Source organism: Podarcis erhardii, assembly GCF_964252035.2.
Source record: "Podarcis erhardii genome assembly, chromosome: 8".
In the NCBI taxonomy this organism is placed as follows: Eukaryota; Metazoa; Chordata; class Lepidosauria; order Squamata; family Lacertidae; genus Podarcis; species Podarcis erhardii.
This window is the reverse complement of record NC_138499.1, coordinates 60621631-60635215: the sequence shown is the minus strand read 5'-3', so window position 1 is coordinate 60635215 and position 13585 is coordinate 60621631. Positions and strand designations below refer to the sequence as shown.

At 40.5% G+C, this 13585-nt stretch overlaps 1 protein-coding gene across 4 annotated transcripts in view; it reads left to right on the top strand.

The window, feature by feature from the left end:
• Positions 1–13585, top strand: part of CDKAL1 (CDKAL1 threonylcarbamoyladenosine tRNA methylthiotransferase) — a 231262-nt gene that overhangs the window by 2126 nt on the left and 215551 nt on the right. For all 4 annotated transcript variants that reach the window (XM_081873412.1, XM_081873411.1, XM_081873413.1 and 1 more), the window contains 2 exons: positions 367–539; positions 3005–3117. In XM_081873412.1, the coding sequence (XP_081729538.1) occupies positions 370–539; positions 3005–3117 (283 nt within the window). In that variant the 5' untranslated portion in view covers positions 367–369. The remainder of the gene's footprint in view (positions 1–366; positions 540–3004; positions 3118–13585) is intronic.

Sequence of the window (13585 nt, the reverse complement as noted above, 5' to 3'; positions counted from 1 at the left end):
CATCTGTTGGCACATGTGTGCCTGTGGATGCAGTATTGGCAACCCATTAGATAAGCTTTCATCAACATATATGGAAATATCAGTCACATTGACTCTTATTTAAAACTCAGGTGCCCAGCTTGATTCAGTGCTGCTGTTTAAAATGAATTATTAATTATTGGGCCATTTTTTTCTATCTGTATGGTCTCTAACGGGATTTAAGTATTTTAATGAATATTGGGTTAACAGTTTTATAAATAAATTAGTCTAGCTGTGTTGTTGTATTATTAAAAAGACATGAGGAATTGTTTTTAATGTTTGCTGTGTAGAATAGTATGTATGTTTTTTCAGTTCTTGACCTAACACTGTGTACTTCAATCTTCATAGAAAATGCCTGCTGTCTGTGATTCCCTCCTTGGAGACATTGAAGATATCATCTCAGAGCAAGACCCAAAGCCACAAGACCTGCAGTTCAGGAGAAAAAATGTTATTCCTAAAGTGCGAAAACGCCATTCACAAAAAAATGTAGAAACAGATTATGATGATCCCCCAAGTGACAGGTATGTTTGTTTTTTGCCAGTCCTATGTGGAGAGATAGTTTTTGTTGCATAACTAATGTACACAATGGATGCTTTTGAATTATGGTGCTGGAGGAGACTCTTGAGAGTCCCATGAACTGCAAGAAGATCAAACCTATACATTCTTAAGGAAATCAGCCCTGAGTGCTCACTGGAAGGACAGATCCTGAAGCTGAGGCTCCAATACTTTGGCCACCTCATGAGAAGAGAAAACTCCCTGGAAAAGACCCTGATGTTGGGAAAGATGGAGGGCACAAGGAGAAGGGAACAACAGAGGATGAGATGGTTGAACAGTGTTTTCGAAGCTACCAGCATGAGTTTGATCAAACTGCGGGAGGCAGTGGAAGACAGGAGTGCCTGGCGTGCTCTGGTCCATGGGGTCACGAAGAGTCGGACACGACTAAACGACTAAACAACAACAATGTGGAGAGATAGAAAACACCAGCACTTGTACTGATTAAATGATTTACACTTGAAATAACCTGAAAACTTTAGGTCTTAGTCTTGTTGAACAAATTAATAACTTGAAATATTTTACTACACAGACTACAGTGTGTATTAGGTTGATTCTGTTTTAATATAGTGAGTTCTCTTTCTAACCTCATGCATTTCAAGTAACAGGACATTTGTCCTTTGTAAGTGAGAAAAATGGGGTCTATGAGTATAAAGCTAAACAAGTAGCCCATTATACTTCACTTGTTGCAGACTTCTCATAGTCTTCATGTTAGCCACTGTGAGAACAGGATGCCAGACTACGACTGATCCAGTCGGGCTTTTGTTAATGTTCTTGTGTAGATAGGGACCTTACACTAAATGGTGGTGAGATACCCTCTTACAGAGAGCATGAGCCCTCCTGTGGCGCAGTGGGTCAGTGTGTCTGGCTGTTAACCAGAAGGTTGGTGGTTTGACTTCACCCCCAAAGGTGCACTCCTCCAACATGTAGTTGCTACTATTTATTGTTTTAGCTGTGATGTGTTTTAATGCTTATTCTAAATTGCATTTTAAAATATTATGACTTGTGCGATCTCATGTTACTTGTTCATGAATTTAGGGGGTCCTATGATGAGGCAGATAGCACCGGATGAAAACACACCTGCAGAAATGCCATTGGGTACTGCAGAAAAGCTCTGTTGGCTGACTGCTCCACCAGCAGAGTTCTGCCTGAAAATGGAGCAGCACAGGGGCAGAGAGTGTTTGTGATGATTTCTAACCTTCCTGATTGCATGAACATGTTCACAGCAGAAGAGGGTCTGGAACAACTTAATCTCGCAGTGACTTCAGTGGAAGGATGTTGCAAACACTCCACAGCCATTACTACAGTGGATCTGAAGAGTGGATCTTTCTACCTTTGGAAGAAATGTGACTGTAGCATTGCTTTACCTGTTGAGTCTGTTATTGAGTCTTGGTATTTCATATAGAAGGGTGGGAGAAGTACCGTATTTTTTGCCCTATAGGACGCACTTTTTCCCCTCCAAAAATGAAGGGGAAATGTGTGTGCGTCCTATGGGGCGAATGCAGGCTTTCGCTGAAGCCTGGAGAGCGAGAGGGGTCGGTACACACCGACCCCTCTCACTCTCCAGGCTTCAGGAGAGCCCCACCGCCAGCCCCACAAGCTCGGGGGACAGCGGGGAGGCGGAATGCCGCCATCCCACTGTCCCCCGACCTGGTTTGGAGGCTGGCGGCGGGGAGAAGCGTGCTTCTCCCCACCGCCAGCCCCGCAAGCTCGGGGGACAGCGGGGAGGTGCAGCGCGCCATCCCGCTGTCTCCCGACCTGGTTTGGAGGCTGGCGGTGGGCTTCCCCCTCCCCCAGCCCCGCAAACTGCCAGAGCGATGCCGAAGCTGCGCACAGCTTCGGCATCGCTCTGGGACCCGTTCTGGGGGTCCCTCAGCCCCGCAAGCTGCCAGAGCTGCCTGTTCTGGGGGCTGGGGTCGGCGGAGGCTCGGGCTTCCCCCGCCCCAGCCCTGGGCCGGGGGGGGGGATTTTTTTTTTTCTTTATCCCCCCCCCCCATCTAGGTGCGTCCTATGGGCCGGTGCATTGTATAGGGCGAAAAATACGGTACTTGTAACAATATCTTTGTATCCCTTTAGCTGTGCTCCTACCTTAATCTGGATAACTTCTTCTGTTAACATTTTATGATTTAATTCTTTTCTCAAGCATTTCAGGAATAAGATCCTTGTCCATCTTCTTTCCCATGCTTATCATTTTGTCACTATTGAAATCAAAAGCCTATGCTTAATATTTTCACATTGTGCAGTGCACACAAACATTCACCAAATCATACATTTACAGTAATTTCTTTGCCAAAGGATATTGTGAGCACTGGTCATCATAGCCTTATACAGATCCTAAGTGGTAGTATGTTATAATGGCCAAAGCTTTGTTTTCTGATGTGGATGAAATGAAATGAATGCTCTTACCTATTTTTCTTGCCTTTTTCTTTGACAGTGTCATTCCTGGTGTACAGAAAATTTGGATACGCACATGGGGATGTTCTCATAATAGTTCAGATGGAGAATACATGGCTGGACAACTGGCTGCATATGGATACAGAATTACAGGTAATCAGGATTGTATAGGAGCTTGAATATGCTGCCATGCTTTCTAGTGTCTTAATATTATTTAATATTACCCAATATCTGCAAAATGAACAGAGTTGACTTTCATTTGCTGTAGGATGGCTTTTTCTAGTAGCATAAATCCAGGCCTTTGAGGAAGTTCTTATTATAGACATGTGAAACTGGAAAGACTTGAAGATTATCTAGTTTTTCTACTATAGTGAAACTGGGTCTGACCTGTCTGACAGAACTTATAACTATAGTTGTATATCTCCTATGCAGGAGAAAGCACCCATCAAATTTACTAATAAAAAAGGCACATTTTATGATCTTCAGTACAGATTTAATTACATTATCTTTACAGCTAAAGGCGATGTTTAAAAAATGAGTACTGAGATTCTCAGGAAACTTTGAAATTCCTATTATTTCTGACAAGGCGTAATAAATGTAGTGTTATGGTGGGACTGGGTCTCACAAACACCCATGTTTGCTGATTATTCCCTTTTGTGTGAATGGAGGAAATGTAAAGCTTCTGATCATGGTTTGCAGCAAGCTGAGTATTGGGCTCTGGTTTCTAGTTCATTAACAGACCCAGGTATCGTATCAGGATCTGGGCTTTGTCAGGCTTATTTGTAAGGCTTTGTAGAAATATGGAACACTTTACTAGCTATCCCTTCAGAAATGGTGAGCCTTGAACTCTATTTAAGTTCCAATGATAGTTCCAATATAAGCAACGCAGGAACAAGGTGTGGGGCTGTGCTGAGTAGTCATGCTTGTGACATTGCATACACTGATTAACCCTGTTCCTTGGCATCTTAGCACATAGCACAAATATCTACGGGGAGGGAGCCATTGTGTGTGCCTGGGTATGCATGAAGGCTTTCATGCAACCTGGAACTCCGCACAATCAGTATTCCATTTTTGTGCATACCCTATACAGACAAAGTCTCCATCCCTGCAGGCTTTCACACTGGACATTCCAGTGGCACCAACTATAGGGGGCTCAGGGTGTCCAAACACACACAAAAAATTGCTCTAGGTGGTCAGCACCCAGACCACAGGGCCCCACATGCAACTTCCGAGGTCTCTTGACCTCAGAGATGTTGTCCATGGCCTTCTGAGACCTTGGGACCCGCCTTCCAGTAGCACCAGAAGTCAGGTTCTGAGGCTGGGGGGCACGCGTTTCGCCATGATGTCACACTCACTGGTCACCCATAACCTGGGGCCCAAGTTGGCTCCCCTGGCACATTCAGACCTTGGAAGTGGAGGTTCTAGTTGGTGTGGCACCTTTTCCTCTCTGTTGCTTTATGTTGGAACTGTTAATGCCCAAGTAGGCATTGACTCAGAAGTTATTTTGTGGAAGTGTTCTGCTTTATAAATACCACTGATCGTAAAGCCTTTAATAACCTTTAATGATTATTGCTGAGTTTCTTATCTCCTCCCCACTTATATCTGGCATTTTATAGATTTTAAATTGTACTTACCTTTAGTATGCCCTAGGTGGCAGTACTGGCTAACATCTTTGTGGTTGTTTTTTTTTTTTTACTAGCTGTGTTCCCAAAATGTAAAAATGCCTGTTTTGCTTGCTCTAATAATTTTAAAGTGATAGTTAAGATATTGATTTCAACCTTTTGAGTTAGGCATAATTTGTAGCAATTTATTTCCATACTCTTAATATATGGGACTTTCTTGTTTCTGTTGTTTACTGACATCCTGAATTTCTTGTTGCTATAACAGGATTGACCACAAAACCATTAAATGACTGTTTAGTAATGGATAATTTTGGTTGATTTGGGTTAGTGTTGGTGTTGCAAAATCATAAAACTAGGCTTTATGTATACTTGTAAACTTAAAATATTTTCTGTTCAGGTAGACTGCAATTTTTTAAAGGGAATTGCACCTAGAAACTTGGATGCATAATACTTACTTTCAAATGGTAGTTTCTATAAGAAAGTCACTACTCTTCCTGCCCTTTTAATAAGGACAATTTGAAGACCCACATATTTTGTAGTATGTGACACATAGCTTTGGAGGTTTTGGGGCAACAAAATGGCAAATGAAACACCTTGTAAACAGTTGAAACATGATGCACACTAGGACAAAAGAACCCTAACTTCACATATGGTAATAGGATTTAAATTGTTGGTAACACCCAAGGAAAATAACTCTTAGGGTCATGGTGGCTAGCTCAATGAAACCATTTAGTTAGTGACTAAGCTGTAGTGCTGAAGAAAATAAATTCATGCTGGGGATAATTGAAAAGGGTTTGAAAATAAAATGCCTCATATAATACTCCTCATATGCAAGTCCATGGTACAGTCACATTCGATTTAATTTCTGCACCTTAAAAAGAAATTGTACATCTGGCTACAGTGCAGAAAAGGTTAACTGAAGTGATAGAAGTGTTATGAGTATATTCCCTATGGAGAAAAGACTATAAGCATAGAAAAAAGATGACTGAAGGTTAGCATATTAATATGGAGGGGCATTCTTCCTCATATTATTAAGATTTGACACTACTAATCACAAATGATTGGCAGTTGATTCAGAATGGCTAATAAATTTGTTCAACATTTATTTTATGGAACTTGCTTCCACAAGATGAAACAAGTTTAGGTGGTTTTTAAATGAAATTAGACAAACATAAGGAAGTGTGATCTATCAGTGGACATCAGCCATCCTAGCTAAACATAACAGCCAGGTTCAGGGGCAGTGTTCTTCTGCATGCTAGAAGGAGTGGGGGAAACGGTTGAGGGTTTTTTCCTTCATGCCCAATTGACAATTTTGTCTATAAGTCAATTTAAGTAATTTCCATGATTAAAACTACTAAACAACAACATCTATCATTGGAAATGGAATTCTGGACTAGATTGATCCTTGGGCTCATATATTCATTCTAAATCTCCCACAAATATTAAATATTTGTAGTAAATTCTGAAAAAGCTACTGATGATAGTAACTACATTATTGAGAGCTGCAGGAGTGTTACAGTTTGACACAATGTATTTGTTAGATGCATATTTCCAGTGGATTACTTTAATTAACTGGGTTGCTAGTATTTTCAGCGTGTTGCAAAATTCACACACTGATTTTCTTCTGGACCAATCCTAAGCTCTCAGAAAAGGAACCCAACCGGCTTATGTACAGTGAACATCCCTCTTCGCTGTCAGAGGTTGGAAGCCTTCACATTGCTTCAGCAGAAAGCTCTACGTCTGTTGCTGATGTGTTCTGAGGGCAGTAAGACCAAAATGGGAGTGTGGATCAGGGTAGACTTCGGATGTGCCAGATATTACAGTCACATATCTGAAATGGAATGGGGGGGGGGGAGAGACTGTGCCACCTTTGATGGTGGCATGATTTTCTCTCCCATTACAAACAGTTGGAGGGAACATTTTAAAAAGGAAAAACTGGTGAGGTGAAAAACAAAGCCAGCACCATTCCTTTTGTCTGGCCACAACAATTCTTGGTAAGACTTTGAGAGTGGTAGTTCCTCCACTACAGACTCTTTCTGAAACCGCTGTAGGGTTGCTGTGCCCTTTTCTAGCAACCTAGTTTCCAATTAGTTCTGAATAATGCTGCAGAAGTGAAATCTTTTCTGTTTGAGGTGGTGCACATGCTACTTACATTTGCACAAAATTGCTATAAGTTCTCGAAGGCAGCCTGCCAAATTTGTTGCGGTAAAGCCCATTTTTCTGTCGAGCAGCGTTCTTTGTTTCATTGACATTTAGCTTACTCACCTTGGATGTATCTGGAATCTTTTGCTTTCCCGCAAAACACAGATTGGAAGGTCAGTTAAATGTTGCTGACTTGGATGGCTTGTCAAAGACTAAAGTTTTTAGTTGCCAGCATAGCATGAATGCAGTTTGAGCTTTGCACTCAATTGCATGCTTGTGAGTATTTTGGCATTTCTGCCCTACCACAATGAAGCATTATTTTGTGCAAAAGCAGAGAGAGAGAGAGACTCCCACTGAGCAGAAGACACTGACATTTGTCTTCTATGTCAAATCTTTGGCACTGGGGTCTACTTACAATGCAGAGCAACTTTGTCTTGGATGACTATAAATAGCTTTTTGACTTCAGCCAGCCAAAAGTGAATTGCTGTTGATTAGCAAAAGGTATTGCAATATAAAGGAGTGAGGTTTTTTGGCTTGCTTTTTAATGCAAGACAGATGCTCATATATTTTTAAGACCTTCAGACCTTGAAAGTTCATTGGCTAGATTTCAGGGGCAAAACATGCTTGCTCATTTGTTCTGTACTGTGGTTGTTTGCTAAACTGAAATCCTAAATTGTATTCAGCTTTTTTAATATAGTCGCTTATTTTTGGTGTGGCATTGTCCTGCTTTACAGGTTTTGTAGGATTTACCTGTTGGTGAAAAAGGGAGAATAAATCAAAGCATCCTATGAGTGTAATCATAGGATGATTTGTAATCAGTTTGTGCAAAGCATATATTTACAATGTTAGATCCAGTGAAATATTTCAATTGCCCTTTCTCAATTTCCATCATTCACAGCTCTTAATTACTACGACTTTGGAAAGGGCTATGTAAGTTTTAGGTTTTGACTGTAGTTTTGTGCACACTTACCTTGGAGTTAATCCTATTGAGTGTACAGTGGTGCCTCGCAAGACGAAATTAATCCGTTCAGCGAGTCTCTTCGTCTAGCGGTTTTTTCGTCTTGCGAAGCAAGCCCATTGACGGCTTAGCGCTATTAGCGGCTTAGCGGATAAGCAGATAAGTGGCTTAGCGGCTTAGAAAAAGGGGGGGAAAGGGAAAAAAACCCCGCAGGAACTCACAAGACATTTTCGTCTTGCGAAGCAAGCCCATAGGAAATTCGTTTTGCAAATCACCTCCAAAACGGAAAACCCTTTCGTCTAGCGGGTTTTCCGTCTTGCGAGGCATTCGTCTTGCGGGGCACCACTGTAGTGGGGTTCATATCTGAGTAAAAGTGTTTAAACAAAGCAAAGACAATCAAGTATAAAATACCTGCAGAATTAGGTTATGGTAGGTCTTGGATGATATCTTGTTTAGTAAGCCAAGTATGAAAAATCTCTGCTCCATGCCGTATCTGGTCTTTCCATTTAAATGGAAGGGGCCCATGTGTAAGATCTCTTCTCTCTTTAGATCTGCATGGAACATGGACCTGTAACAAGAAGGGTATGCCAGGCCTACATCACTGATACCTGTCTGGCAATTAACTATTGCATTGAATTGGATCTGGTGCTGAGAATTTTGTAATACAATCATGTTAGTCTTCTCATTCCTCTCAAGTCCACTGTATTTTGTGCCAGCTGTGGTTTCTTAGTATATATCAGGGATAGTTTAATTTAGAGAGCATTGCAGCAGTCTGTCTTGTCTTTACAAAGACATAAACGATAGCTTACAGATCCCTACTTCCCAGGAAAGGTTTTGAGTGCATGTAGATGGCAGTCTGTCATAATACCATACAGCTACCATTTTGCCCTTCTAGCAATATTGATTAATAACATAAGAATAGCCCTGCTGGATGAGGCCCAAAGGCCTTTCTAGTCCAGGATTCTATTGTCACAGTGGCCAACTAGATGCCTAAGGGAAGCTCACGAGCAAGGCCTGGGCACAACAGTACTCTCTCAACTTGTGATTCCCAGCAACTCTATTCAGAAGCATTCTGTCTCTGACAGTGGAGGGAATGCATAGTTATTGTGGCCAGCAGCCACAGAATAGTCTTTATTCTGCAAGACTTTTTCTGATCTTTTGGAAGCAAGTTCCATACTTTAACAGTGTGCTGTGTGAAAAGGTGCTTTCTTTTGTCTGTCCCAAGTCTTCCAACATTCAGCTTCCTTAGATATCCCCAGGTTCTAGTATTAAGAGAGGGTTTTTTCCTCCCATCTGCTCTCTCCACACAATGTACTCTTTAATCACCTCTATTTCATTTGCCATTTTTTCAAAACTAAAAAGCTCCAAATGCAGTAATGCTCTAAACTCTTGGTCATTTTAGTTGCGCTTTTCTGATCCTTTTCCAGCACTACAATATCCCATGTACCTTCTTGTCTGCTTACTTTTTTGGGGTCAAAGTTTGTGTTCCTTTTTGTTCTCATTCAGACAGTACATTTTCTAAATGGTAATTATGGCTTACATTGCCACCGATTTTAATTATGGTTAGTGTTAGCAAGGCATTGCTGTTAACCAGCCTTGCAGCTACTAAAGTCTTAGTTAAGAGCAGTGTTAAATATTGTTAAGTTGTTGGCATCCATCTGTCTCAAAAGACAATGGATGTGCCTCTGGGGTGAAGTCAAACCACTGTTTATCAGCATTGAAGTGACCTCCCTGGGGTGCAAGCCTGGGCAGTGTGTATGTATGGAGGTCCTGACCCTGTTCTTGGTGTTGCTGAGGAAAGCAGAGCAATACTTTTAAGCTGCTTTGGCACTAGCTTAGTTGCAGGAGTTGCGGAAGGAGGTGCACAAGGTGCCATCAGACTGTCTTAGGGACTCCACTCCTGATTTGTGTAGAGTTTATTCCTTAGCCATTTCTTTTCCTGAAGATATCCCGCAAGTCCTCAGAGGTTTAGGACCTGAGTTTTCCTTCTCCTAGATGGGCTAACTTTCCAGGTTGAGAGCCCCATCTCCCCCTCACTTCCCTAGCACATGCACTATTCATCTCGTCCGCTCAATCCACTGGAGCCTGCCTTCGCATGCAGGGGAAGTCCCTAACTCACTGCCACTGAGGTTTTCAGACCCATTGGCTACCCTCACTTGGTTTAGCCTGCCAGTTGAAGCCCTTCCTAGGGTGTGGCTGCTGTCACATGTTAACAGCTTCTAGGAGCCACAGGTGAGAGCTAAGTGCAGGGTGGGGGGACCAAAGGTGGACAAACCACCCCAGAAGGAGCATGATGTGTATCCCCACCAAAGGTGCTACCCCTCCCCTAACACCCCATACATCCCAATTATAACAGTAGAAGTATAGTATTTAACTATACTATACTTGTATAGTATACACTATACACTATAGTATACACTTGTATAGTATACACTATACACTACAGTTGTACCTCGGCTCCCAAACGCCTTAGGAGTCGAACGTTCCGTCTCCCGAATGATCGAAAGTGAGTGTTCTGGTTTTCGAACGTTCTTGTGGAAGCCGGACATCCGATGGGGTTTCTGCGGCTTCCAATTGGCTGCAGGAACTTCCTGCATCCAATCAGAAGCTGCATTTTGGTTTTCGATTATTTTGGAAGTTGAACAGACTTCCGGAACGGATTCTGTTTGACTTCCGAGGTATGACTTTATTGAGGCTTACAGGGATAATTTTTATCTTGTGATGTTAACCATGGATCTGAGATTGGGAGCATTGACTATCCTACACAGATACTTTTTAATTTCATTCTCTAGGAATCATATAATTACTTGCCAGAAGATGGCACTGTTTATCCATACTTAAAATAGGCTTTTATAGAAGATCTTGCTCATGAAGACTTCAAAAAGCAATGACACTTGGTTAAAAAGATTAAGTTTTATTAGATTTAATTTTCAGTATTTGTCACATAATAGATCAAATGAGAAATAATCACCTAGCTTATGAAGAGCCTTTTACATTGCTGAAGCTGCTTCATATTTTCCAGGTGGCGTCTATTAAACAGTAGTGAGGTTCCATTTAAATTGCTGTACAGTTATGAATTAAACAATATTACATGTCTTCAGCCTTTCTAAACACCCTGGCAGATATATTTTCTTGTTTTTACATAATTTCTTGCATAAATAATCAATCAAAAGTTTAGACCAAATTATGGATCGTATGTCATGACATCTGAGATGTTGGTAATTAGCATAGTTTCTCCACTTATTAATCTGCATTTTGTTTTACTAGGGCAGTTTATTATCAAAACTGGGATGAAACAATTACTGACATTGAGACTGCAAATGATACAGTTTCCTCACTATGTCCTTAATATAAATATGGCTGGGTAATGATGCTTCATTGTATTATGTGCAATCTTCGAAAGCGTTCATTCATGAAAAGAGTCTGTATCCAAATAAAGCTTTCTGGTGTTAGGACGTTAGCAACATGCTTTAGATTGGACTTTCTCTGTCCAATCAGAGCGGTATACGGTTTTTTTCATTACGATCCATGTTAGCTGGTGGTTCTTGCTGATAAGCTGGGAATAGGGAGTACCAAACAGTTGTGTCTCACTTACCATAAAGGCTTGGTGTGTCGTCTTACCAAAAACCCCATAACCCACAACCAGGTATGGCATATTTTTTCATCTTTTCTAGGTACGCAAGTTGTGAAAGTTGCTTCCCTGTATGAGGAAAGCTATTACGAGAGAGAGACAGAGAAGCAATTAAAGGTCCTATTTTGCAGCTGCTGCGACCTCCTTTTTCAAAATTACACTTTGGGAGATACAAATTGACAAATAAGTTAGCAGACAACATGCTTTCTGGAATCATGAGCTAAATATTTGGCAGAACCTATGTCGTCTACCAAATAAAGGACACTGTCCTTGATGCTGCATAATATTTATTTTGTATAGCTTTGCATGTGTTATGTACTGCTTATTTCTACAGCAGTGATGTATTATGTACTGTTTATTTCTTCAGCAGTGATCCCAGCACTGCTTTGGGACTAATATCTTCACAAGTAAATTAAAAGTACTTGTGTGGTTCTGAGGTACGCAGCATACAATAAACTTGACTTCATGAATTTGTCTTAATGGTATTTGAAATAGCTTAAAGGTCTTGACAGGAACCATGCACATTTTAAAATTCTAGATAGAGTTGGCTTTAATTCTAGGTGATTTAGGCATTGAATTTGCAATATGGTGCTTTTGGTTTTTGCAACTTGAAGAGGCATATGCCAAAAGTGGTTTGTTTGCTTGTTTTTGAATGAAAGCCTTTCTAAATCTATTTAGTTAGGTAATGTCAATACACAGTCAGATGAGTATTAAAGAGAATAATAAACCCTGAAACTTTATCAAACATTGGTTATTTTTGTACTGCAGTGGGTAGCGCTATATGGTATTCTTATACATGACCACTGACAATGTTTCTTGTAAGAATGGATACAGAGTACAGGAATTAGATTCCTTAAAAGTGGATTAGTTCTCTGCCTCACTTTTTGAAGATGAGTGCAATGCAGGTTATAAAGACAGATACTTTCATTCCTTGAACCTAGTTTAAAAAATAAAAAGTTACATTCCGTGTTCTCTTTTCAATCTACAGGTTTTCACAGGCTTTGCAATTGAAGCACAGGCATTTGCTAGGACTTGTTAGTTGTAGCTGATGTTAATTTTTTCATGCCATAATTGGATTTGCAGAGTGTTCCAAGAATGATTTACTGTCCAGTTCTGCATGTCTTCTTTGGACTGGTCGTCAGCTTCCAAACATTTCTTGACTACATCATGAGCCACTGAACTACCCAAACTGGTTGATGAAAACAGTACATGGTGGAGCAACTCCTCCCCTTCCCATAATCTTTTCAGAAACCAGTTTTGAAATAGAAAAGTCTAACTTCAAGACGCTTCCTAGATGACATTTTGCCTAACCTCTGCTTTAGAAGAAGTATACTCAGAAATGAGTAACCTTTTTTTTCCTGTGAGTCCATATGTTTAGAGAATATCCTTATTTTCTAATAACTTGAAGGCCTGCAATCCACAGCTTCTAGTTTCTTGGCTGCATCCCTGGTTCTACTTTGTGTTTTACTAGTGTTTGCTGTGTTGGATCATCTCAAAATGGAAAGTTTAAAAGAAGAGGATCCATTTATTATTGAGCAAAGAAAAATCCCTAATGGAGAGAGAACTTTTTCACTTACAATTCACTTGCTTAACACCTGGCTCAAGTCCCAAGGTCTGAATTTCTTTTGCCAGAAAAATACTTCTCTTCCTTGAAGCTTGGAGCTGTTCAGACTCAGTGCTATCCAAGCAATGTCCATGCCAAAAATCTGTTTCCTTCAGCATTCGATAATACCAAAGTAGATCTATTAGATGCATGTTATAATTTCTTGGTGAAAATGATTATAAAGGCATGTATTGTGTTCAAATAAGCTAAGAAGACTGAGCATATTCTCATTAAGAAGACTGGGAAAACATAAGAGTGACATTTTGGTTTGGAACTTCAGGTTTATAAGTATCTGAGGAGAGACAATATTTCACTTTGGCTTTCAGGCAAACTGCCATTGCACACCATATCATTCAGGCAATAATGTCAACATTCTTCTTGGAACTACATTTAGAGCTCCTTGCAAGGGTAGACTTGGAACAAATAACATTTTAAAGTCTGTTATGTTTGTATAGCTTCCTTAACTCATGATAGCTGAAACATACTTTTCTGATTTAAATCCGGAGGCAAACTTTCCTTTTACAGCCATAAAGGTTTTTAAGTGGATAAGAATAAGAATAAATTGTCCTTGGAGGAAAATGGCCTGTGATTTGTGTGAATTTCCTGATTAGAAGCAGGCAAATCTGGACCACTGATTCATGCAGTAATGCAACAGGCAGCATTCT